At 46.1% G+C, this 27,103-nt stretch overlaps 2 protein-coding genes and 2 long non-coding RNA genes across 32 annotated transcripts in view; 2 read left to right on the top strand and 2 right to left on the bottom strand.

The window, feature by feature from the left end:
• The window catches only part of Arfip1 (ARF interacting protein 1), a 79,381-nt gene extending 70,257 nt beyond the window's left edge, over positions 1–9,124 (top strand). For 26 of the 28 annotated variants that reach the window (XM_087631936.1, XM_087631908.1, XM_087631918.1 and 23 more), the window contains one exon: positions 7,353–9,117. In XM_087631936.1, the coding sequence (XP_087488062.1) occupies positions 7,353–7,508 (156 nt within the window). In that variant the 3' untranslated portion in view covers positions 7,509–9,117. 28 annotated transcript variants of the gene reach the window in all.
• Positions 9,125–14,129: 5,005 nt separating this feature from the next.
• Positions 14,130–16,066, bottom strand: LOC148006710 (uncharacterized). Its single transcript, XR_015676001.1, has 2 exons — positions 15,874–16,066; positions 14,130–15,794 (listed from the first exon to the last, which is right to left on the bottom strand). It is a non-coding gene; the product is annotated as an uncharacterized LOC148006710 (long non-coding RNA).
• A 3,908-nt stretch (positions 16,067–19,974) lies between these two features.
• LOC147996323 (uncharacterized) lies at positions 19,975–24,752 on the bottom strand. The gene is made up of 4 exons (XR_015675998.1): positions 23,557–24,752; positions 22,620–22,900; positions 20,875–21,008; positions 19,975–20,256 (listed from the first exon to the last, which is right to left on the bottom strand). It is a non-coding gene; the product is annotated as an uncharacterized LOC147996323 (long non-coding RNA).
• Positions 23,831–27,103, top strand: part of Fhdc1 (FH2 domain containing 1) — a 37,925-nt gene continuing 34,652 nt past the window's right edge. Inside the window, exon 1 of one of the 2 annotated variants that reach the window (XM_087619544.1) lies at positions 23,831–23,900. The gene's annotated coding sequence lies outside the window, so the exon portion shown is untranslated. 2 annotated transcript variants of the gene reach the window in all.

The following is a 27,103-nucleotide window of genomic DNA, read 5'->3' as shown; positions in this document are numbered from 1 at the left end:
CTGGACTAATGAGATGTTTCAGCAGGTAAGGAAGCTTGCCTCCAAACCAAATAACAAGTTTAATCCTGGAGAGCCACATGGTGGAAGGGGAGAGGTAACTACCTCGGGTTGTCCTTGGATTAGGCCATGTTTGTTCTGGTATATGTGTACACATACAAAGAGATGTTTCAAATTAAATTTTCTTCTAAAGAAAAAGCAAAATATATACAGCTAGACTATCTTTTTAATAACATGCCTAACCATTTCTCCAGAATAAGTCTCAAAGTAAGAGTTCTGCTTTCCAAATAGAGAGCCACAGCCTGTAATTCCCTGCTTTGCTTTAGAGCCTGGTGATCATTTCTGTGCTAGAAAGAGAAAGTGAGTTAACATAAGCGCGAGTTACCTCCCATCATTCTTAAAGGACAAAGTAGGAATCATATTTGCACATATGATAGTGGTTTCCAGCGTCCACATTACTGTTTTTCCTTCTAAACCCAAGTAGTGGAGAAGTGTTTAGTGGTTGTGGTATTGCCTCCTTCCCTCTTCAGAAATCAGACCAAGAAAAAAAAAAGTCTATAAAACATGAGCAAAGAGAACTGTGAGTTGAGAGTTGATTTTGAAATAAGACTTATCCAAATCTTACCCTGAACTGCTTCGAGCAGTTTGCAGAAGATGAGTCGAGATGACATCCAGTTGTGGCTGGGACAGGCACACCAGACTGACCAGGTTAGTTTATCAGCCTTGCTCATATTTCCAGCAAAGTGGTGTGTTCTAAGGACATGTGTTGGTTGGTAGGTTTAGGGATTGGTGTTCGGGTTTTAGAAACAGTGTCTCATGTAGCCCAGCTGGCTAGCCTTGAACTCACAGAATAGCTGAGGGTAACTGTGAGTTTGACCCTCCTCCTGTCTTCACTGAAATGCTAGGACTACAAGGCATGCATGTCTTCTGATTCTTCCTGGTTAAAAGTGGCCAGCTTATGTGCAGGGTAGGTTGGCGTTTTGGGTTTCTGTTGGATATGGTAGAGGAGATGTAATAAATAGTCCTGCCTTTTACTTTCGAGAGGATTCACCTACAACTGTGTGTACTTCTAAACCATGGTGCTAGACCGTACCTGTTCTATAAATGGTGGTGTGGGCTCCTCCGCTCCATATCTCGCCGATACTGCTAGCCTTGAGCATCTTCAAGTTGGTTTGCCTGGTTTTGTGGTTTTGTGTTGTGTATCAGTGGTCAGTTTGAGATTTGAAATGGGGCACTATTGACCTGGGCTAAGCCTTAGTAGTTTCTATCCCTTGGGTTGGTTACACTTAGTAAGAGTTCAGAGTAGAATCTCAGGTGAATAGTAGGGTTTGAGTTTAACTTTTTTTGCTTCTTGTGAGCATTCTGGGTTCTTGTCATGACTTGGGACTTTGCCCTTGTCAGAACTCGTCTGTGCTTTGTTGTGTGTGTTCAGAAAAACAACTTGATAAGGGTTTAAAAAACATTTTGGTTTTCTGTCCTCTTAAACTTAAAATCCTGATTTTCTCTTCTTTTGTGGAACTGAACAGCGAACCCTGGACCTTATACATGCTAAGCAGGTACTCTGAATGAGCTTTGCCCCAGCCTTTCTTCCTTCTTAAAGCTCAACTTGGAGTTTTTAAATTTCATTAAAGCATTTCTCTTAAGAAAATGAGATCAGAATTTTGTAATTTGTGTAAGACTTTAGATTCATAATTTTTCTTAAAAGTTAGTTTTCCATGATGTCATAATGCATTGCTATTCAAGAAAACGGTTTTGTGAATAATGGTGAGTGAGAATGGGACTTTGTTTTCAATTGGTTCTATACTGCATAGTGTCCAAATGCCAGAGTCATGGGACTTTCTGCGTGACTCTGTCCACTCTTGGACACTAGCTCTCTCGTCTGTTAGAGAACTTTAAGGAGTTAACTACCAGTAATACCTGCCCACGCTCCCAATACACTGTTTGTCCTTCTGGATTCAGGAACACCTGAATGGACAGAACTAATTCTGACCAGGTCAGGAATGGAGTAATGGAGTGAGAGGGATTCTGTTCGCTGTGTTTCTGGATCATTTCTGGGACATTTCTGCCCTAGCCTGCCTCTGAGCCTCTGTGTACCCAGTGCTCTCAAGCCCATCCATGGTTGTCAAACTCTTCTAGAAGACTCCTGCTAACTCTCCCAGCTTCTTTTGAAAATTAGTTTTAAGAACTCAGATGCTCCAGCAAATGTCGTGCATGGCTTCCTTTCCTCCAACAACTTTCAGATTTCCTCCTTCCCACCTGCCCCCTTCCCATGTCACCAGGCCCCCCTTCAGTAAAGCATTGTGTTGTGTTGTCACTGCTGCTGGCTTTAATTACCTCACAGAAACACTCCTCCAATGAATCCATATGCCCAGCATTTAGTCAGTGAACACTGCTCTGCGAGTAGTCTGTAAATGGAGGGTTTTGTATATTACATATTTGTATCTATGTAATCCACAATTTTGTTGTTTTAGAGAGTGCTTACTGCTCTAGAGCCAGTGGAACCTGGGAGAATAGAATGGATAAATGAGGGAGACTAAAGTCTCATGCAATAGCCAACTTTATTCAGAGCATCTGACAATTTATACTCAGAGGGTCAAGAGGAGTCATGTGAGTAAAGTTCAATCACAAGGGCAGGCCACCTGTGATAGATAAGCTGCACTTAAAGCATAAGACACATGTGGCAAAAACATAATTTTCCATAGAGGCATATAAACAAATAATAATAGCCAGTTGTGATGAATAATTTGAAGTAAATTCACTCCTATCTGATACCCTGAAGGGGTACAAAAACGTAAGAATAATTTTGTGTTTCTGAAGAAGCTGAAGTCACAAGACTCTTGTCTTTCCCTTGGAGTTTTCTTCAAGCACTCAGAAATCTCACACACTTCTTAGACCGTGTTCCTACAAGCCTGAAGTCTCACAACTGGACTAGAATTCAAGCCTCCTAACTGGCTCCAGAGTCCTGCTTTTAGTTAAGCACACTGTTACACTGCTGTTCAAGGTACAGCTCTTAAAAGAATAGTGGGAAAATATAATAATACATAATATATGATAATATAATGATGGGAGGATGACCTTGGGAGACAGAATCTGTAAACCGAACACAGCCATGTGGGAGGTAAGGGAGGATGGAGGAAGGGCACTAATGGTGTAAGTTAAGAGTATAGAAGACAGCAGACATCTCTAAGGAGAGGAAACCTCTGCACTGACAGTTTGTTTGTTGTTTGAGATGTGTTCTGTGTGCTCCTGGCCTCAAAAGTATGAGCTCTTGAGATGCTTCTGCCACAGCTGGAGAAGCTGAGGCTGCAGATGCCCGGCCATCACTTGTAGATAAGTAAGTGCGCGCGTGCGTGCATGCGTGCGTCCGTGCATGTTTGTGCGTGCACTTGAGATGGTGGAGGCAGTGCCTTCTCAGCTCTCTACTACCATTTCCTAAGGCTTCAGCTGTGATTTGCTGAATCGAATCACATGAGTCAGACATGGAGCTCTCTCCTCTTCTGTCCTCACTTGACCATACTGTCTTCTTGCTCTCACTCCCTTCCCAGTGCCACGAGTCTTAATAGTTTTTCTTCTTCTCCGCCCATAGTTGCTTTAGCCTGACAGGCATGTGAGATAATGACGTGATATTTCAGGAGCCTAGTGGAAGGCTGAGAGGGCCTACTCAGATCTGCTTTTTCTTCTAGTGTCTTCCTGGAGAGACAGACGAGGAAAAAACAAAATGTCGATTTGAAGTAGCAGGGTGTTAATATCCTAGCAGTTGGGCACCTCTTACAGGATGGCCTGTTGCATATGCTGAAGCTAGTCTTTTGCTCCAGGAATTGGGTATATTTAATGTAACTCCTATTTTCTAGACTTACTGGGTAATTTACTTTGAAGTGCCTCACAATATGACTATATTTATTTAGACTAATAACTTATTTTAACTGGGTGATGACTGTTGTTAAGTTAATTCTCTGAATTAGGTGTGTGTAAGGCTGAGGTGTAGCTCTTGGGTTGAACAGCAGTCTGGTGTGCATGAGGATTGTGGTCTAGCCTTACTGTCTACAGGGCAGTGCTCACCCATAGGACTTTCTGTAGCAACCCCCATGGTGCTAATCTTCCCAGGATGCTGTGGAGGTGGGAGGAAGTGTCTGGTGTCATCTTTGAGTAGCTCATTAAGAAAGCCTGGTTCCTCTCTGCCTCAGTAGTGTGTGTTGGGAGTTGTTCTGCCTTTAACAATTAAGCACTGTGTGGTCTGTTTTAGGGCACTTGACAGATGATGCTGGTGGCTTCCTGTAGGTCTCATTGGTCTGTTCACTAGCAGAGCTTCATAAGGGTTCTTTGTAACAGAGCACACTGTGCTTTAGTATATTTCATTTTCTTTCTTTGTGGTGTTAAGTTTTAAAGGTTTGTCAAATTGCCTGTCACATTTTTGCCTGTAATAGTTATGTTACCCATCTTGCTCTTGGTAAGTCTCTGTTTTTGTTGTTTTATGTATCCCTTTAACCACAGAGTTTTTTCTAAAGATATGAGTAGTTCATTAAGTTTTTTTTCTGCTTTATATGCACAGAAAGACCTATGAAAGCTTAGTGTTGGGGCTCGGGATGTAGTTTATGGATAGACAGGCGTACACAGGCTCTGGTTTCTGTCCTTAGCAGTGTGCACACACACACTCACAGGTTCAGCATCGTCCTCATAGCTTCAGAAAGCCTCTCTTGTTTGCTCCAACCCTCGTTCGAGGTTCTTGCTCCACTACCGCTGCTCTTGGGCGTGCTCTGCCACCAGTGTTGGTCTCTAATTCTTGCTTAGAAGTGTTCTCCAATGCTTATGGTCTCGTGAGTGCTGGCTGCTACACTAGGTGAAAGAGCATGCAGCCATCCAGGAGTGTGACATTCCCAAGTCCTCACACTCCAGTCTGTCTCCTGGAGGTCTAGCTTGGGCATTTAGCTTTTTGAACTGAGAAGTTTTGTTTTTCTTTCTGTTTCTTTTCTTTGGAAGATTCCCTATGGGTCTGGAGACAGGACCCAGTAGTAGAGCATGCGCCTCAAAATCATAAGACCTTGGTTCAGCCCTCAGTGCCACCCCCAACGAAACAGGTTAAGTAAAATAATACAAAGTTTATTTAATAAATGTACTTAGTGCACTATTGAGTGAAATACCTCTGTACAGTGTTAAAATTATTACATTATTATAGTGCAGATGTTGCAGATATCACAAGTGTAGATGCCGTCTCTTAGGTCTGCTTGGACTAGTGCACTTTGGATTTCTTGCATTTTGGAATAGTCACATATGTACGATGAAGTGTTAGGGAAGAAGCCTAGTTCTAAGCACAGGGGATACTCAAGGACATACCTTTACACGTAGCCTAATGGCGAGCCATGTACGGTCCTGCATTTGGACCATGCATGAGGTCTAGTGGGAAGGAGACTTTCCACTTGTGTCCTAATCAACACTTAAAATATAGATTTTGGGTATTTGGGAATTTTTTTTTCAAATTGGGTTGTTTAACCTATAATAAGATTTTTATAAATTTGAATCATTTGAAATTGTTTTGCAACTGCTCTTTTAATACTATTTAATTTTTATAATGGTTTCTCTTTATAAGTTTGGGGTGGCCCATACATGCATGCAAAGGCCACAGAAGGACCTTGGGTGTCCTGCTGTACGCTCTCAACTTTATTCCTTTAAGACAAGATCTCTCACTGAACATGGAGCAGGGCTGTGCCCAACAAACCCCAGTGGCCTCCTGCCTCAGTGCCCACAAGATTCGGGTTGTAGGTGTCCATACAGTGCTGCTTCGCTTTCCTTTCTTTTCTTTCCTTTCCCCTTAGTGCAGTTGCTAAGGCTTTGAATGCTCCTCTTCATGCTCACATAGCTCGTGTTCTTCCCACCCGACCATCGTCTCAGCCCAGCTCTTCTTTATTCAATAGCCAAAGCAGTGTGCAGTGCATCAGAGAGCAGTCCCAGGCCCAGCGCCTGATTGCACAGCACAGTGCCAGTCAGCTAGCAGTCTTTCACTGTCAAAATACAGTGGTCCCTCATTTGCTATGTAGTTCAAGAATCCTACGAAATAGAAGCACAAAAGCACAGGTATAGTAGTACTTTTGATAGCTGAGCAAAGTGGAGAGTAACTTTGAGCCCTTGGTAGGTCACTGCTGGGAAAGCCTTAGGCAGAGGGAAAAATACTTTGTAAATTTTATAAAAATGCAGTCAAGCAACCTACACTCTTGGGTTCTTGCAGCTCACCCATGTTGAATTAATCAGTGACTTGTTTCTTTCTGTTGTTGAACATTATCCATCGATGGGAATGCCCCAATGTGCCTAGTCACTGTGGTTGACATTTGAGTGTTTCTGCTCTGAAGCTATCACGAGTAAATCATCCCCTGACTCTCACTAACCCAGCCTGACCGAGCATCCCTCTGTATGCACCTAGGTTTTCATTCTCTTAGGTCAGTATCTAGGAGTAGAGGAGTTGGACCACAGATGAGTCGTGTACTTAACTGTTAGAGACTGACAAGCTTTTCCACTCACAGTTCCACAGACCGTGCTGGAGTTCATCACTCCTATCATTGCCAGTGGTAGGGTCACAATGTGGGATTCATAGAGATTTTCCTAATAACTAAAGATGCAGGAAGTTTTCCATGTGCCTCTCTCTATATTCCTTGGTTAATAACTCTACAATCTTTTCCCATTGCATGTAGAGGTGTTCCCATCTTACCAAGTCATTTATATGCTCTATAATCAGCTCTTTACGTGTTCACCTTTCCTTTTCACAGGGGTGTGTAAAGAGTCAATCTAAAAACAGTGTTGGTGTGTTCTTGGTATCACTATAAGTAATAAGTAGTTGGAAATAACTGTTATATGAGTTTAAATAAACTGACTTTCTGGGCAGCATTAAAAGTACTCAGCCTCCTCAGATTTATATAAAGCTTGTCTCAAAGCTGCCTATAGCTGGTGTGCATCTGGTGCTGTATTGTAGCATGCTAATGTTCCCTTTTCTATACCTCTCATGCTTTAAATACACCTAACTCCAGGAAAAAATATGATGGTATTTTTTGTTAATATTCTCAATAATGTTGTTTGGAAATTTTAACAGGACTGGGTATTAGCTCATTGGTAGAGTAGTTTCCTAGCCAAATGCAAGTTCCTGAATTCTATCTCCTGCAATGCAAAAAACAAAACATCTAAGTCGACCTGTCCCCTTTGGGTAGTGAAAAGGTCACTGAGCAGACATTATGTACTCGGTGTTTGTGAACGTTGTCATTATATTAGAGTGGTTCTTTGGGTGACACTTAAATTAGAGGTGTAGTAAATCTCACTGTCTCGTATGCTGCCCATGCTATAATGCTTGGCCCGTCTCTCCGCCCTGTCCACAGGTTAAGGTGTTACGCAATCAACTGGCCCTTTTCCACAGTGCTGTTGCTGCCTACTTTGCTGGGAATCAGAAGCAGCTTGAACAGACTCTCAAGCAGTTCCATGTCAAATTGAAAACCCCAGGAGTGGATGCCCCGTCTTGGCTTGAAGAACAGTAAACTCACCAGGAAAGAAGGACAGTGTATTGTTAAACAACTAATAAACTAGTAAGAGTGAAGTAATGTGGGAGGTGTGAGGTGACCACCATCGTAGTGGCTCCTGCACAGATAGCTTTTAATTTCCCTTTTCATACCGTAACAATTGAGCTGTTAAATTTGATGGGAAGGTAGGTGATTTTTATGTAAACATAATTTCTATAATTCTAAACATAATAATCTTCCTTTTTGAGAAATCCTTTTTGTACTGTGAGGGTTGATGGCTATTTCTGTAGTTTGAAATATTTAATATAGATTTGCACTGACAAGATAAAAGTTCAAGGCTTTTTGGGTCCCAGAAATGAGGGCCAGCTATAGTTTTCCAAGGGAGGTTTACATGATTTGTATCAGTGTCAGATATTTTATATATGAATATATTCAACATCTTTAAGAAGTTCATGTTTGTGTATTATCTTTTAAAAAAAGAAGCTATTTTGCAGAGTAAGTTTTATGGTGTCCTGCAGTCTCACCCCAGGGACAGCTTGAATAAATGATTGATTGGCCCATAGCTTGTTGCAGACACACTCTAAAATTTAATTTGTAACACTGTAATTTTGTTTAGATATTTTTAAAGGCCCGGGAGTCACACTGTCATAATTTTTACAACGTATTTAAGCTCATGAATTTGACAGTTGTGTTTGCAATTTTGATTTATAATGAAATCTGCTTAAGAGGGGTAGGTTTGTTTGTTTGGGGTTTTTTTTATTTACATGTGGACAGAATGGAAATTCTTAGCAGTTTCTAGAGTAGAAATTTGTACATTAAACAGCTAGTTTGGGAGTAAATTCCATTTTAATAGAAGAGAATTTTCAGACCATGTTCATTGGCTTCCATGCGTGGCTGTACCACTTAAGCCTTAAATCACAGACATGTGCCTTCGCAGATGCAGTAATTCTTGCCCAACCATTGTACATACATGAAGAAACTCCTACAGATGACGCAATTCCTCTGTAACGGAGGGATTTTTTTTTTTGTCCTCATAAAACCACACCTGAGGAGGATGGCGAAACCAACTTTTGAATTTTTTGTTTGGTTTCTCTTGATTCCTCTTGAAGAAGGGGATGATGGGAGAATGTTTTCCACTTGGTTCATGAAAAGATTGTATAAGGTGTGTGGCGGTCATAGGAAGGGAGGATCCGGTGCTGGGTTACTTGTGCAGCACTTGGTCTTATGTATGTGGTTGGCGTGTCTACTGTGGTTCCTCAGTGATGTAATCTTGGTTAAATGTAAAGTTCCTTGATTTTGTCATACGTATAAATGAGTGTTCTCAGAGACACCACTTCACCTGTTATTTCTATTGTGTCGAAATGAAGTACTTAAAATTACTGTCATACGTGACCTTTGTGGACTGTATGATGTGTTACATTTTTAGCTGGTCTTTTTTATTAATACGCCTGTTTTGAGTGCTTAATATAATGTGATGTGATTGTAAGTCGTGAGCCTGTTTTAAATCATTCCCTCCTGTGTACTTGTACTCTGAGAACTCTATTTTATTCTTCCTGCAATGGTTAGTTACACTCCGAGTGTGCCTCTGTGTGAATCCTGTCTTCTTATTAAAGTGGCTGCTGCAGTATCCACTTGCCCTGGCCTCAAAATTTTAAATGAGAAGTAACTATTTGGAACTTGAGAGAATATTCTTTTCTGATCTTTAAGGGGAAAAAGGTGCTTCTCTTACTCTGCCATCCTCTAAGTCATTGTTTCTTCTCAGTCTGAATCTCTCAGGCGCTGAACACATGCAGTCTCACCAGATTTCAGTGACAGTTGTAGTGGAGGAGCTAAATATTAATAGACTCATGGAGTAATGATTTTTTTTTTCAGAAAAGCTAAAAACAACAGTGATTTCTGAATAGTGAGCACGTAGGGAAGAGAAGTGCAGCCTCGTGCCAGACAGTGGTGTGTTCATTTGGTTTCACAGGTGGCTCCCAGCTACTGTAGCAAATAAAAGTCAGCAGTGGACCAGGGGCTCCCTTGCCGTCTGCAGGAAGTCACCTGGCAGGCCTGAAGTTAGGTGCCTAAGCTGCTGGGCTGTTGGTCTGATAAACTCGGGTGGAAATGTCCCTTAACCAGTGGTTATTCTTAGGGTCTGTTTGTAGAAGAGAGGACAGGCCGTCAGAATGGATGCACACTTCAGAGACGGTTCTATGTTGCTGGTGTGTTTTCAGGAGTAAAATGTGCCCATATGTAGGAAGCATATGTAGGAACTGAGCATATATTTTAAGCAAAAATGTAGAAAGTGAAATGATTATTGAATCAGCAATCACTTCGTGGGTGTTGCTGTTCTAAAGGGAGCTGCTGACCAGAAGATAAACTAAATCTGAGGAGTCTGGAGATGAGCCTCAGAACAATGGGGGTGGGGCATGGCTCTTCTCACATTAAAACAGATGTTATTCCAGGAAAACAGACACTGAGGAAACCAGTTCCCAGTCAGGCCGAGTGCTGAGGCTTCAGGTGCACACTGCATCGTGCTTGCACATCCAGCACGCAGTATGCCACCTCTCTGGCCCTCCTTCTTTTAAACCAGAGTCTGAAAGGACCCCAGACTTGCCGGAACAGTCTGGTTAAGTCTAGACTTCTTTAAAGTCACTCCCAGATTGCCTCCCTAACCCCTGCAAATGTGGACAAAGCACATTGACTTTACCTGAAAGACTGATGTGTCCAGGTAGGCAGATAAAATAAGGGCACTGATAAATCATGACATCTGGTGTAAGACAATTCTTGGTATATATATAACCTTACAGTTCGATTAGAGATTGACGTGGTAACGAGATGGATGCACTTGCTTGGTGTTAACAAGAAAGCAGTGTCCAGAGCCACGGAACGGCATCTTTGTTTCTCAGAGCTGATCAGGATTTTGATTTCTAATCAACTGTCAACACCAAGAGCACCCTGATGACCTGAGTTCAGATAGTGTGTCTCAGGGTTTTACTGCTGTGAAGAGACACCATAACCATGGCAACTCTTACAAAGGAGAACATTTAATTGGGGGCTGGCTTACAGTTTCAGAGGTTCGGTCCATTATCACCATGGCAGCATGCAGTCAGACGTGGTGCTGGAGGAGCTGAGAGTTCTACATCTTAATCCATAGGCAGTAGAAGGAGTCTGTGTGCCATACTGGGCAAGCTTGAGCATAAGAGACCTCAAAACCCACCCCGCAGTGACACAGTTCCTCCAACAAGGCCACACCTAATAGTTCCACTCCCTAGGGACCAAGCATATAACTTAGGGCCAGACCCACTCAAACTACCACATACATTGTGGAAGGGGACTCTTGCAACTTGTGCTTTGACTTCCTTCCACACACAAGCATGTTCTTATAAACACACACACACACACACACACACACACACACACACACAGTCAGTCAGTCAGTCAGTCAGTCAGTCAGTCAGTCAGTCAGTGGGGGTAAGGGACCGGAGAGAGAGCACAGCAGGTTACTCTTCCAGAAGTCCTGAATTCGGTTCCCAGCACCCATGTCAGAGACTTGTAAACTGACTATGCTAGTTCTAGGGGATCCAACTCCTTTTTTTTTACCTCCAAGGGCACCACATAAATAGCATACACTGATGTACTCCTGTCTTAATGAGGGTGTCTGTTGCTACAGTGAAACACCATGACCAAAAAGCAAGTTGGGGATGAGAGGGTTAGTTTGGTTTATACTTTCATATCATTGCTGTTCATCAGTGATGGGAGTCAGGTTAGGAACCTGATGGCAGGAGATGATGCAGAGGCCAAGGAGGGGTGCTGCTTAACAGCTTGCTCAACCTGCTTTCTTAACCCAGAACCATGATCCCAGAGACTGCTCCCCCTAACAGTGTGTGCCCCCTAATCACTGATTAAGAAAATGCCTCACGGCTGGATCTTAATGATAACTCTAGTTTGTCAAGTTGACATAAGTCTAGTGAGCACAACATACACATAAATAAAAAAATAAATATATATCTGATTTTTTTAATTACAAATTTTTATGTTGGTCTAGGGCTTTCTAGTTATGAATTCACTGTTTTCTGATCAAAGATGTAGTTAATTTTGAATTAGTTTTGCTTTCCCAATGCCATACAATCTTAACTATTATTACAATGTAACAGGAGCTATTATTAAAATAGAAAATCTAAGCCACTTTCACTAAATTCTGTATTTTCTCTTAAAGGTTTCCTGCCCAGCAGGTTTCCTTGCATAAATGGTTCTTCGTGATAAACTGCCAAGTGGTCCACCCCAGATGTACTAGACTCGAAGGCTGCACTTCAGGGTTATGTATAATAAGGAAGAACCGTCTGTTACTCTATCCGCACCGGGAAGAGAAGTTAGGCCCAGTCTGAGAAGCCACCACCATTGCTGTTAGTTTACTAATACACTGTTGGAGCTGGGAATTTGGGTGCCAGTTGTGAAACTGACCACCAAAAAGAAAAACACTTAAAACTTCTACTAGGGCCCACATGCTTTTTGGGAAATACAGCCTTCTGTTAAAGACGTGAATTTAATGAAGTCGGTTCAGATGACCATGAATTGTTGAGTCACAGGAAAGGCCTAAGAGCCAGGCAGTGGTAGTACACCCTGTTCCCAGCACTTGGCAGAGGCAGGGGCATCTCTGAGTTTGAGGCCAGCCTGGTCTACAGAGTAAGTTCCAGGACAGCCAGAGCCAAACAAACCTATCTGGAAAAAAACAAAACAAAAGGTCTGAGAGGAGTAAGATGCCCGCTTAGGTGCTTAGGGAAATGCTCAGTTAGAAAGTGCTTTCTGTGCGAGCGCGAGGCCCTGAGTTCATACCCCACATAAAAGCCAACTGTGGAGCCATTTGCCTGTAACATCAAGCGTTGAGGAAGTGGAGACGGACGTTTGCTGGCCACCGTGCTAGGTGAATGGGAGAGCTCTGACTTCAGTGAAGACCCTCTCAGAGACCTATGCCGAACTACAGAGAAGACATCAGACATCGCCCTCGACCACACACACTTAGAGGTGACCTTCTGTAACAGATTTTCTTACTGTTCTGCTTCTGGCTTTGTTTATACAAACACGGTGTGTTTGTATAAATTATGTCAGGGTAAAATGTGGGCAGCATAGATAGCAAACGGAGAAGCAAGCCATGTCATATTCATGCTGTCTTGGTGTCTTTGGTGTCTGAAGTAGCCATCAAAGGAACTACAGACTCTCATTGTGGCAGAAAGAGAAAAGTCACTTTGCTTGTCTCATAGAGGGGTCAACAAGCAGTGAGGTAGGAAACGGTGGTAAATGGTCCCATTGAGCTACCTGAAAAGAGATGCGAAGTGGTGACACTTTTGAAGGAGGAAAATACCCAAGAGAAATTATATATGATGCCTCATCTAAAATGCGTACATTGTCTTATTGTGTGTGTGGACAGATCAGTGTCACAGCACAAGTGGAGGACAGTGGACAACCTGCAGGAATCAGTTCTCCTCCTACCACGTAGGTTCCAGGACCCAAACTCAGGTTAGCAGGCTTGGCATCAAATGCTTTTACCTGCTGAGCTATCTAGACACTCACATTTATTTTCCCTCTAAATGATTTCTGACTATGCTAGAAAGATGTGCGCGTGCACGCATGCGTGCGTATGTGTGTGTGTAAAGTACATATACACCTATACATATCACCTATAGTTAGGGGAGGTAATTACAACTTTCCTTGAGAAATATGCAAGTGCTATGGCCAGACACCGCCTTCTGAGGAAAAGGCACACATGCAGTTTTGTTTACTTGACTCTGTAGTTCGTAGTTTAAAAAGCCAAACAGCTGTATGAAACCTTGAGAGAACAGCTGATTACCTTGAATGTGTTTGATGCGTGAGAGGTTTCGCATGAAGTCTTTAGCTCTGCCACTATGGGGATAACATTATTAGATGTGTGCCCACAGCACATGTGGAAGGAGCATGAACTTTGCCTTTAAAGTGGTTGGTTGCAGCATATTGGTGCATAGCCATACGTCCTTTTTCACTCGGTGTTTTTGGACAAGGGCTCACTCTATATCCCTGGCTGACCAGGACTCAAGAGATCACGTCCGTCTGCCTCCTAAGTGCTGGATTTAAAGGGATGTCCTTAGGTGCCCAGCAGGAAAAGGTAATGGCAAAGTGCTATGAGGTGGGTGGTGTGTATGTGGGGTTTAACAGTAGTAATCAACTTTTCTTAAAATTTCATAATAAAATTAATTTTTAAGTGGCAGTTTGCTCTAGAAAGGCAATAGGATTCTAACAAACCTTTTTTCTCCCACTAGGGTGGCAATGGCTTTTTTTTTTAATATAGTCAGTGACACTTCTATATTATAGTGCGTAGTTCTAGAATGGGTACTGCCCACCCCAGCATGTGAAAGGAGCAGAGAGGACTGCAGTGGCCTGTGAAAGCACAGAATGTGTCCAGGAAGCGAGACCGAAGCTCGCAAACACATTCCCTAAGCCGGGCACTCCCCACCCTTCTCCTACTAGCTATTGGAACGGTCAAGGGAATTAGGCCCAAAACAAAGCTAACTTAATTTTAGCCAAGTTAGAATGATTCCTTCCGTCTCGAATGTGTGCTCTCTGCTCGTGAACAAGCGTATAGTATAGTACTTTCCTACACTAACTTTCTAGTTTAAATTCTACCTGACTGCTTAATGGGTTTTTTTTTTTTTTTAACCTGAAAAGGTACCTTTTGAGGTAGCCAGGTTTTCCCCTGATTTACAGGGATAAGCTAATCGAGTAGCCTGATTGTATAAAGATGAATCCTAGACATGTGTGTTCTCGCAGGTCCCCTCTTCTACCCATCCTCTCCCAGATAAGACTGGGAGCATTACTCTAGACCCAAATGTCCTAACTGGCTCCCACTCATAAAAGAAGACACTGAAACCCCGCAGTGTTTGGGCAGGGAGGTCTAACCATGGTGATGGTTACTACAGAACTGCTGCTATCCCGGGAGCTGTAAGTGTGAGTGTAAACAGTCATGAGTATTTGCTGAACGGCTAGCATTGACCTTTATTGCCTGGTCCCACCGACACCCTGAAGAGGACCACATGGTTCCTGAGTCAGGTGCCAGCAGGCTCTCCTTGGAGGACAGACTCCCACTCATTGTTGAGACTTCCTGTGTGTAGGTTTATAAAAACATAATCCGAGGTTCTGCTAGTGAGGTGTGGCGATGCTGCTCGTCTGGGTCTGACCCTAGAATAGCATCCCCACCACCCTCATCTCAGTATTTACCTTTCAAAAAGTCGGGATTTGCTTTGTGACTTTTAGTTAGCGTTTTTCTCCTATTGAGCCAGCTGTAAAGTAAGAGGAATTAGTTAGAAATAGTAAGATGAACAGCTCTTAGTATGACAAACTGGTGTACTGAGATGGTGCCTAAACTCACAAGGAGAGGAAAAAGTCAGCACTGAGGCTGGCAGCAGGCTCGGGTTCTAACTTGCCTCTTTGTCCTTTTAAAACAAAACCGCAGTGACATAATGGGCTGTTGTGCTGTGTTGGGGTTTTCAAGACTTCAGAGTCACTATTTGTGCCCATGAGCAGAGCAATGAAAACAAGTCTTCCCCCCCCCCCCCCCCCCTTCAACACAAGTCCTTGTAGTCCAGGCCACTTCAGACTTCCTTGCCAGCAACCTCCACAACGACCTTGGTTTATTCTAGAAAGAACTCTGCCTGTTTAGTTCTTGGAGCTCACTCTTTACTGTGAATTCCTGCTTGCTGGTGGTGAATTGGGTTCACCCAGCTAAGGAAGCATTCACAATTGTTAACCTGCTGATATCTCAGTATTACAGTGTTTTCCTCCTCTGGTCCTCTTTGCAGCCTTATGCCTGGCTCATGGAAGCAGTTCGGCTCCAGGCTGAAAAGAGCCACGCTGCCTTCTTCCCAAGGGCATACGTAGTCTCTCTCCAATTGAAGTCAGGGGTCCTCCCCTCTCTCAGGGTAACTAAAACAGTAGAGGCTCCACATGGAATGCTTCGGTCTCCATCCTCTTGGCTGTGTTTTTGTTTGGTTGGTTTTGGGTTTTGTTTTTGTTTTTATTCCACCTGGGGAAAAAAAAAAAAAAACCGTCTTCATCACTCTCCTCCTCAAGCCCTGTGAGAGAGAGCTAGTATTGTTTTTCAGTCCACTTGTGGGCCGCCTTGCTTTAGGTCAAGCACCGGCATGTCTTCTGAAATGTTAACCGGCCTGTGCAAGCCTGCGTTTCTTCAGTTCACCATAAAATGTTATGATGCCTGACTGTTGCCTTCATGTTTTTATATCCTGCTTCAAAGAGCTTGCATCAAGCTGATGGCTCCCTCCATACTCTAGAGGCCTGTGGAAGACAAGAACTGTTGTGAACGTTTTGTAGCCTTCCCAGTGGCTTCCCTTTCAGCAAAAGGAATTCCTATTACCAAGGTCTCTGGCCTTGAGTGACCGAAGACCCCTGTTGTCACTGGGTAGTTGTAGGGAAGAGAAGGACCAGTTCGAAGAACGTATCGATGGCTGAGTATGGAAGCAGCTGGCTAACCAGATAGGAAGTCTCAGTTCTGTGCTTGTGGCTGTTGAGGGGAAAGAGGGGTGTATATTGCAGCATGGTCTGTGAACACAACCCCATCCTTACTGCCCAACCAAACCGTACATCAATCCATTTTAGAGCACAATAATCCCTTTGTAGGCTTTCAAGCTTAACACCCACCCCCCCTACCAGTCCAGTTTTGCCCAGTGACATTCTCATCAGCAGATTATGGCTGGGGACCTCTCAGGGACAGAACAGAGGGGCTCATCGTCCCAGAGTTTTCAGGTTATCATCAGAGCATCAGAGCAGGAATGCAGAAGTGAGACCAGGGGAAAATATTGGGAAACTTCATTACAGGGTCTAAGTACACACAAGAGAGAGTGTGGAGAGACAGAGAGACAGACGGAGACAGTCACACCGTCTCTGGCTAGCTCACTTTAGGGCAAACTTAAGAGAGAGAAGGATTCTGGATGTTCTATGGTGGGTATCCTGGGAATAGATGGGGATTTTCCTGGAGTAGGGTTTACTTACCCTCTCTAGCTTTTAATAGTTTCATGTGCTTGCCGCAGTGTCAGATGCATGATGACAGCAGACAGCTTTGCAAAGTTAATATGGGGATGCCATTAGGATAATGCATAGATCAGATAGCTATTATCAGATAGCCATGTTAGGTCCACTGGTTTGGGGTGGTCTTGTGTCTACTGCATGAGCGGGCATATAAAACAGCTCTCTAGAGCACAGGCCTCCAGCCATCATGAAGACTGCCTCTCTTCTCCCTCTGCCTGACTAGCTCCCCTCAACCCTAGGGTTGGGCAGATGAAATGGCAGTCATCTGAGCCTTGTAGGTTCAGGGCGAGATGGGTTGTTAGAAGATCAAGCTGTTTACAACCTCAGTTTCCCACTAGAGGCCAGCCCAAGTGCTTCCTTTTAGAAGGAAAAGAAATGAGCCCCCAGCCGTCAAATGTGAGGACTATAAATACAGGCACATACATAGTCTAGGGCGCATGACTGTTTTGAGGTCATCCAGGAAGACCTCAGGAGCTATACAAATGGCTTTCAGGAGCTCAACAACAGCTTTGAAAGATATGCCCTTTATTGCAGCTCAATGCAGGAGAAACTGCATGACCGGAGACACATCCAAAAATACCAAGTAAAAGCCCTTGTGGGTCTTCTCAACAGCTTTGGTTAAAAGCGTGTGACTTTTATTAAAAGTCTGGATGCTAATAAAAACTGGATGAGTCAGAATCTCCTCAGCTCCCTCAATGCCCAGCCCCTGCTCCAACTTTGCCAGCTGTTCATTTAGATGCACCTACCCCACCTCTGCACACCCGGGTCCCTGAACGTCAGGCAGTTCTGTAGACCCTGGACCACCAGCATGGAGATCCCAGGGTTCCCGTCCCCAGGAGCTCCTTTAGGTTACACCTAGTTATGCCCAGTAGACAAAACAGCCACTCTCAGAAACTGGGGTCCTTATAGACAGAGCAGTGCTTATAATAGAGGAAGGAAGGAAGGAAGGAAGGAAGGAAGGAAGGAAGGAAGGAAGGAAGGAAGGAAGGAAGGAGGGTAGGTAGGTAGGTAGGTTAAGTTGGACACCACAAATCCTCATGATGGGAAATGGGGGCTGGGGAGGAGATGTGTGGATCACACCATTGTCCTCTGCAGTCTTTAGACTCTCTTTAAAGCTGTAAACGTTTATGGTCCCAAATTTTGGTTAAGTAGGAATTCACAGTAGCTTGCCATTTTCCTGGGAAGAGAAATTGCTCTGTGTGTGTGTGTGTGTGTGTGTGTGTGTGTGTGTGTGTGTGTGTGTGTGTGTTGCCATTTCCAGCATAAAAATGAAACTAATTCGTGTGTAGGTGTACTTGCCCTGAATCCATTGCCCTCCTTCTTGTAAAGAAGACACCCAGATTAACTGTCCAGTCACCCTACAAGAAGCATGGCCATTCAAAACCCTAAATTCATGTACCTGTGCCTTCCACAAAGGTCCTGAGTGTATTGAGGAACTGAAGTTTCTTAGAAACTCTGCCGCCTTTCAGGAAAAGAAAATGTGAAGCAGTTAATGCGGTCCTCTCTGCAGCCCAGGCCGGGGAAGTCATCGCGGCAGAGTCCGTTGTGCAAATGTGTTTTACTGTATTAGCTAATAAACGTTTAATAGCTACCACACAGAAGTTGATTGTATGCATGAAACACTTCATTAAAGAGACTTAGGAATGTTAGAAAATGTTTTCCATCCATCCTAAGATACTGATTGTCAAATATTTAGTACCCTTTTCTTCGGAAGGAAGCCAGGAAGAAAGGATGAAAGGTAACTCCTAGCCTTAACCCCAACAGACGCAGCTCCCTTTCAACCTTAGTCTGACCAGGCTCACAAAACTATGTAAACAGGAGCTAATTACAACGCTGAGCATTCCATAGGATTCTTTTTGCACCCCATGTCAAGCTGAACTTGACCAATAATATCCGCAACAAAACACCCTCTGTGCTTGCTCAGGAAAGTGGTTACAGATACTTCTCTGTGTCCACTTGAGAAGCATGAGGATTCTGGTTAGGGTCTAGGCTGCATGGAGCCTTGAGGTCCATTGCAAACAGCCCCGAAAGCAAGCCAAGCCAAAACAAAACACATATTATGGGGGGCTGGTTGGATTATTACCTATTGGAACCTAAGTATGATTATTAAACCTGCTTATTATTAAAAACAGAGACTTACTGCAAAAGCATTATCTTCCAAGCTTTCACTAAGCTAAGTATACTCTTAATTCCCAAGGGCGCAAAGGGGCTTTTTTTTTTTTTTTACAAGTTACTAAGTCAACAATTGGTCCTTTCTCTCCTACCTTTATGTCTCCTACAAAGTCTTCACATAGTATTCCCACAGGAAAACACTCTCTCTCTCTCTCTCTCTCTCTCTCTCTCTCTCTCTCTCTCTCTCTCTCCCTCCCTCCTTCCCTCCCTCTCTCTCCCCTTCCCTCCCTCCCTCTCCCCCCTCCCCTCTCTCGCAGATTCCTTTGTTTGGGAACTGCTTATACAATTAAGAGTTATGGCTTCAAATTACTCTATTTGTTCTTCTAGTGTCTTGGAAGGGTAAACAACTTGAAAAGCTAAAGCCAGTAGCAAAATAAACAGGCATCTGACCATCCTAACGTCTATCCAGGCCCACATGCTTGTTTTGGAGAAGGAAAGAAGGGCTGGGTTGCTACAGCCCATTTCAATGTCATGGGTTCTGCTCCAAGTTGGAATGTTGTTGTCACAGCCAACGTGCTCTAAACACTGAACTGGGGATAAACTAAAACAGTAGGCACGGTGAAGGCTTTCTGAGGAAATTCAATGTATAAGACTGTCTCCCTCTCCTTTTGCCTCTTCTGTGGTCACTTTCCAGAACTTTCACACATACACACCTGAAAGGGATAAGTGGACAATTTCCTTCCAGGCAGGCAGGGACAAGGGTCCTCAGATTCTGATTACCCCATACCTATGTTGGGTAAGAGTTATTTTTAGTCTCTTGACCCTTACCTCAAAGGGCTACAGTTACTGTCAAGTACAACCTCGGGGCGGGTGGTGGGCGGTGTGGATGCTGCTGCCATGGATACTAACAGAGAAAGCACATGCGGTAGAACATTTGGAAAGTGTTGCTTAGCATCTGACCAAAAAAAAAAAAAAAAAGTCTACTCTTCATGACCAGAGCCCAGTTAATGTTTACTAAGCGTAAAGGCAACTTTACTATTTAAATCCTGGAGCCTGGGAAAATAAGTTGGCAAATGTTGTTTGAGTGGAACATGGCTCCGGGGTTAAAGGTGCCAAGCCTGTGACTCAAGTTCCATCCCCTAGATCCCATGGGCAGAAGGAGAAAACTGGCTCCTGAAATGGTCTTCTACTACATGCACACATCACATACACACACATACGAGTGCGTGCGTGTGCACACACACACACACACACACGCGCGCGCGCGCGCCACATGCTTCGCCACATGCTTTATGAATAATTGGAACAAAAATGGGGGTGAACCTCACAGAACTTGTATGGAATGTTATGACTGACATTTGCATTTTTCCAGTGTTAGGTCAAGTTCGCATCCAGACTGATAACCACAATCTGCAGGCCCTGTTTGTTGTGTGATTTCTACTCTTTAGAGGAAATGGTGCGCCATTCTCTCTTAGCAGTGGCAGCTGCTAGGTAGATTTGTCAGCCTTTCCTTTATCTGCCGGACTATTTAACTGCAGAATTGGCCATTTCTTTCCTTCTGCAGCTTCAGACCAAGAGCAAGTGGCCCCATCAGGTGTATCTTTGAAGAAGAACAAAGATGAAAAGACAGCTCAGCAAACACCAGTCTACTATAAACACAGGAGAAGGAACGAAGGGAGGGGGACGGGGAAGATGGATTTAAAATCGGCTTGTTGCCTCAGACGTGTGCCTGGGGGGACTGACTTCAGGGTGCCCAGGGACCAGTGGAGTCAGCACATAGGCTAAATCTACTCCTTTAGCAAATAAGTCTGCTTTATAATGATGAAATGTGCTTTAGAAAGGATGCCGAAATGGAGTCATGCCAATTTGAAGGTTTTGTTCAGTCCGTGGTTCCTAATGACAGAGTAAACACTATGGGGTGGGGGGGTAGAGGGCGGGGGGGTGGGACAACTGAGAGTGTCTCAGAAGTAGAAGCCAGAAGAAAAAAAAATGCATTTGGTGACAGGAATGGAACTTTCTGGAAGACTATTCTAGAAGAGGGCAGACAGAGCAAGCTGCACAGAGAGCAGGAAAAGTAGGTAGTCCTGAAAGACATTCTGCTGGCCCTGGATGATGCCCTAGCCATGCTAAGTAACTAACATACTTAGAGTGTCTTGCTTGCTTAGAGGCTGGCCGCACCACTTCCCCAGGGGCAGCAGCAGCGCCAGCATCTATCTACCTTGCAGCCACGAATGTGGTCCCCCGGCTGCCTTCAGGCACACTGCTTCAGGAGCCTCCTGAGCCTCTCCCGCAGGCTGGTTGGCACATTTTCCTACTGTAGATGAAACAAAGCTCTTTGCTGTCACGGCAAACCTAGGGGAGGTGTGGACAGCATATGCATATATTGCTTCCCAGACGGGAGAGCTCTTCAAACCATCTACTGTGCAAAAGGAAATCAAGTCTTAATAAACAAGATCTATCCCGAGGGGCTTCACACAAAGCTGCTTATAGGAAGGGGAAGCCTAGATGGCAGGGGACGATGCAGGGTGCCCCTGCATCATCTGAAGGCCACATCTATGCACACACGACCCACAGAAGTACACAGGCCGATGTGGAAAGCCTTAAGATCGACCTGTTTGTGTAGTTACCCCACAGCAGTTTCTGGGTGAATGAATTTGGTGAAGAGCAGGAAGAAGTCTAAGCTTTGGGACACAGGTGTCCAGTTACACTTCCCTTAGGTGGAAATCAAAATGGAAGGTTGCTGGGTGATTGATAGGAAGACATGCGGTGTCCCACATGTGGTCAGTGCAGATGGGCAATGCAGACCACCTTGCCCTAGAGTTAGTATGGTGGCGTGGGACTTCAACCTCCCAAGCCAGCCATTAGGGAAAGAGGGAAGAGGGATGGTTTGAGGGAGAGTGACTGACTTCCAGGCATTGAATCTGGAGTTCTATCACCGTCAGACTGATGTGGATCTAAGTTGCTGACATACTGAAAACAATTGACCCTCATTTTTCTTGTCCCCTTCCAAGGATGGAAACCCAAGGCCATGTGTGTTCGGTTTTACTGCTTTTCTTTCAAAAAGGCATCCAGATTGAAGTCAGACTCAATCCCCAGGGGATGATAATAGACAATGGACGATCAAGGGTTGAAGAGCCTTGTGACTGCACTCAGAGGAAAAGAAGGGTCACCAGGGAGGGCCAGAGAAGCCAAAGGAAGGCCTGTGGGTCAGAACGAAGCTGGAGATCAAAAGCCAGAGGGAGGAGGGTGGGCCACTGGGCTTGACTCGTCCAAAGTGGCTTTTTTCTTCTTGGAAATCTCAACGTGTTGGCAAGGCTGGCTTCAAATTCCTGGGCTAAAGGAAATTCCTTGCCTCAGTTTCTGAGGTATCGGGATCACAGAAAGGCATCAGAAAGGGACTGGTCTTTCAGCACATACTTCCTACAGTGTGAGGCTTGCAGGCTTGCAGGGTTGGAAGAGATCAATCTCAGACTAAAGAAGGGGAAAGGGAGCTAGCTGGCTCGGTGACCTATGCAGTTCTCTGTGAGGTGGAGGACAGCCTGGTGTACTGAGTGAGTTCAAGGACAGCTAGGCCTAGAGAGAGCTTGTCTCAAAACACAAAACATAATAAGCAATGAAATAAAAAGGGAAAGGACACACACACTCACACATAATGCTTGTTACTCTTTTGCCTGGGAATCGATCAATATTCATTTGAACTATCGTGAGTTCCCAGCCTGAGGCCAGCCTTGATATTTTCAGTGTCTGTGGATCGTGTTTAATCATGAACTACATTAATGGCCAAAGAACCATCAAGAAGGCCAAGAAAGGGGTTGGGTATTTAGCTCAGTGGTAAAGTGCTTGCCTAGCATGCGCAAGGCCCTGGGTTCGGTCCCCAGCTCCGGAAAAAAAAAAAAAAAAAGGCCAAGAAATAGGCTGACGCAGTTTTGGGGTCTTGGATACTGAACTGGTTTGGACTAGTACCTTCTCTCGTCCTGTGCAAGGCTCGCAGTAGGAGGTGAGGAATTAGGACGGAGTCCAGGACCTGAGAACCTGGTGGAGTAGCTGGAAGTCCTCAGGCCCCAGAGCTTGGGAAAGGAACGCTCTGGTCGGTTATCTGGGCGCACCCAGAAAAGGGTAGGATGACTTCATTCCCGCAGAGGGCGCTTCCCACCCCGGCAGCTGAGATGCCAGCAGCCGGTTTGTCCAGGGTGAGTTTTCTTTGACTACTCACTTCGCTCTCTGCCTGGCATCGTCACAAGTCACTTTGAGAAAAAAAAAAAAATGCGATTAGACTGACTTCCCTGTTTCCTTCAGTGAGGGGGCGGGCTCTTCCCAGTTCCCAGACAGAGCTCCTTCATTCAGCTACTTCTGCCAGACTTTTTTTTCTTTAATAAACCTGAAAAGTTTGTTACTATCATTGAGACAAAAGAAAATAAAGGGGAGGGAAGGGGAAGGGAAGGGAAGGAGGGAGGGAGAAGGAAAGGGTGGGAGTCGAGTGGGAGAAGAGGCGATTTGGTGTGCCCCACAGAGGATCTGACCTCCAGAGCGCTCTGGACCTCCTGACACTCTCTAAGCTCCAAAGAGAAGCTACAGTGAGTTGAGTGCGCGGAGGTGTGGGGATGTGAGTGTGTGTGTGCGTGTGTGTGTGTGTGTGTGTGTGTGTGTGTGTGTGTGTGTGTGTGTGTGTGTGAGAGAGAGAGAGAGAGAGAGAGAGAGAGAGAGAGAGGGAGGGAGGTGCATGCGTGCCTACGAATGTGTGTGGAGTGTTCATGCGTGTACGCAGGGTAGGGTGTCCAGGAGACTGCCGCAGAGGTTCCTTTTGTGGAAGGCGGTGACCTGCTCAGTAGCGACTGGCGCCTCCCCCTCGCTCCATTAGGACACCAAGGCTCATCTTCTCCCTGCAGCAATTTCCATCTACCTCTGTGGTTGCCCGCCCAGCCCGGAGCTGGTCTTCAGGTGCCAGGAGCAGCGTGCTGGGCGGCGGCTTTCGAGTCTCCGGAGCCCGGAGCTGGCGAGGGCGAGCGCAGTGGCGGTGCTCTTAGGGTTGAAGGGGGAGCGAGGGAGGCAGCGGAGCAGGAAAGGGCGTGCTGTCCTTTGCGGCCGGCTGGAGGAGCAGCCGGGTAGGCAGCATTGTTACCTGCAGCGGCCCCGCCCCTCCGCACCGCCCTGCCCCCTCACCGTCCCTGGCCTGCAGTCCCGCGGAGAGACGGCGGCGCCGGGACAGCGGGCGGAGGCTGCGCGGGCGCCGGGAGCGGGGGCGCGGTGAGTGCGGGACGACGGGAGCTAGAGCCGGGGCTGCGAGGCTGGGTTCGGGGATGCCGAGCTGAGCGGCGAAGCCGGGAGGATGCGGGGAAGCGCGAGCTCTGTTTCCGATTCCCGGGACCCGATCCAGGAGCGCAGGCCCCGTGCCCCGAGGCGCAAACGCGCGGGACTAGTCGGGCTTTGGACCCGGAGCTCTGTGTGACGCTGTCCGCGGGTGGGACCTCGGAGGTTTGGTTAGCTTTCATGCCACTTATGCGGGTCGCGCAGGTCACAGGAGCCCCTCTCAACGAGGTCTCGCCCTGCCACCGTGGTGTGGGGTTAGGCTTCTTTTGACTGCACCCTTCCCTGGAAGTTCACCTCCGAAGTGGCGTCGGTGCTTGTGGAGTGGCGGGCTGGCAGTCACAGATGGTCCCGGAGCGTGATGGTCCCCGAGCGTCCCGGGTCTCCATACCCAGCCCCGGAGACTCCTTTTCGCGTTTCTGTCGCCGGCTCATTTCCTATCCCTTGGTGCAAAGCCGCAGTGCGGCCGAGAACCCTTCTCCTTGGAGCCCGCGCTGGGGACCACACGGGGTCGCCGTAGCAGTAGTCCAAGCGGCTGGCGGCCACTGTTCCGAGAATCGTGAACTCCGCTGAGATCTGGGACCCCGGTTTGGGCGGGGAGGCCTGGACAGGATGAGCCACCCGGGGTCCGATCGACCGAAGGAGCCCCAGGGGTTTCGCAGCTGGCCTCCAATGGCCTCTGAATTGGTCCGGGACTGGGGAGTGCCGGGCACTCCTGGAAGCGGAGGGTCGATCCTTTCCCGGGAGGGTTGTCCCTACTGTCTCCGCTAGGGATCCTTCGCGGCGCGTGTGGGCGTCTCTTCGCCCCGACGCGCGCCTTCCCGGACCAGATAAGGCGGCCTCTGAGCTAGAGCGGGGACCGCCCATTCGGAGCTCGCTTGCTGTCCCGGGATCCTGGGCTGCTCGACTGCCGGACGCTAGTGGCCTTGCGGGGGGCTTGGGCTAAGCGCAGCTAGAGCCGGCGGAGCCAAGGGCCTTTTGGTGAGTGGATCCACCAGACCGCGGGGCTAGAGACCAAAAGAGGTGGTGGGCAAGACTTGGGAAATAACTGCGTCCATCCTGACTGTAAAAAAAAATCGCGTTCTGGGTGCTCCCTCCGTTCCCGGTTCTGGGCGAGCTTCCCAAAGACCTGGTGCTAGTGTTTAAAGAAACTGTGCCTTGAATTGGACACTCCGCGGGCACCCTCTCACCACCCTCCGGTGGTCTCTCCGGAGCTTCTGTCCTTCCAGGAGCATCCTTTGGCGCTCCTGGGCCTATTCTTCCTGGTTTGGGAACTGGATGAGAAGAAACTGGAAATGTGCTTTCAGAAACAGGCAGCTGTGAATGTTTATGTGACGTGACAGATGAAACCTGCCATCGTGGGTTCTCTAGGCCGGCTTGCTTGCAAACTGTGTATTTCTTGATTAAGAAAGGGGTTGAAAAGCCAGGTCGAGGAGGGATGTTCCTTAAGGAGAGAAGACGGTATTTAAGATAGGCAGGAACTTTCCCCAGTCCTGTCCCTCTTTTCCCAGCTGAGAATACTGTGTATGTAGCTTAACCTCTCCCAGTCCACAGCTCATCGGGTGGACAGCTACCCTTTCAACTTAGGCTCATCCCTGACAGAAGGCAAGAGGAAAGCCACCTGGCTCTGTGTCATTTTTTTATTATTGTTGAACAGAGCAGCGTGGAAATCCCTGGCTAGAGCTAGTAGCCAAACAGCTCTTCCAGGAACGTTCTTATTCTAACCCTGTGTGCTGGCTGATCATAGACTGAAGGTTAAGTTCCTGATCATAGCATCCCTAACTGAAACCGCAGTTAAAATGCTCCCCAGAGCAGCAGCGTCCCCCGTGGCGGCGGGAGGAACAGTAACCCCACCTCTGATGAACCATGGTTATCACTCGTGAAGATGGGTTCTGTCTTCAGAAAGCCTACTGGTGACGGCTCTGGGTTTAACATCCTCCTCGCTGTAGGGGAGATGCTAAATACAAGCCTGCCTCTGTTTGTCTTGAGGAGATTGATGGGAGACCTGACGTTTCCCAGACAGAATCAGGGCTGATCCCATTGTCCCTGCTGCCAACTGCCAACTGTGAGAAGCAGGGGACGGTGTCATGTGTCCGGGTGTTTGCATCACCTGCCTTTCTCCCGGTGTCTTTGAGTTGTGTGGTGTCCTCCCTATTGTGGACAGTATGGCAGAATATTTTTTGTGCATCCTCGACTTTAATACCACATGTGACTGGAAAGAAATGGAATGCCACCTATGCCCTTCTTTCTTACCACCTCTTGAACATTGTTAATCGTGCCCCATCAGTAAGTTAGTAGTAAGGATGCACTGCTTAAGCGACAGAAATAAAAGCACCAGCGTGCAGCAGCCATTCTGGCTGGTGAACTGACTCACTGGATGCGGTCGGAGCTAGGACCTTTGACCATTATGGGAGGGGGCTGCCAGAGAAAGGGGCCAGGGACAGAAAGGTACATTCATTCCCCTTTGTTCCTTTAACTTCTTAAAGTGACAGTCTTCTCTCAGGCTGGGCAATAGTTATAGAATCATATCAATGCAAGTTCATGTGTGTGTCTCTTCTTAACTCGTGCAAGCTTTTATCTGGCACTTGCACTGTGTATGGCACAGCACTCAAAATAAAAGTCTCAGTCCTTTGGGGCGTCGGTGTCAGAAGACAGTGGCTGGGGAATATCACACTGCCTTTGATGATCCAGCTCCTTCATTTAGTATTTCCACACATGCACTGAGGGGTTTTATGCTATGCCTGTAACTATCTGAGACTGAACGAATTATTACCTTCCAGATCGGACAGCTTTTTAGTTTACCCTCTTTTCTGTTGCCCCAGTGCTGGGAACTCGATTCAGGGCTTTGAGGTAGAGGACTTGCTCGTGGGACTTCTGTGTTCAATCCCCATCTCTGGGGTGGGGGTGGGGATATAGAAATACATCGGTACCAATGGAACCGGAAGTGATTTGGAGAATTAGGAACTTTAAAAGGGCTCCTTTATGCACAGAAGTAGATAAAACATGTGAGAATAAACTGCCAAAATTACCTGTACGGTCTTGAAAAAAGAGTTCAAATGTAACTATAAACTGTAATTGACAATGAGTCATGCCAGCTTTCGGGGTGCCAGCTATGAAGACAGCCTGGTTATGCCCCTAATGAT

The sequence above is a fragment of the Rattus norvegicus genome, chromosome 2 (assembly GCF_021556685.1).
Source record: "Rattus norvegicus strain SHRSP/BbbUtx chromosome 2, alternate assembly SHRSP_T2T, whole genome shotgun sequence".
NCBI classification, from domain to species: domain Eukaryota; kingdom Metazoa; phylum Chordata; class Mammalia; order Rodentia; family Muridae; genus Rattus; species Rattus norvegicus.
The sequence above is the reverse complement of the archived record's forward strand: the minus strand, read 5'-3'. Positions and strand labels throughout refer to the sequence as shown.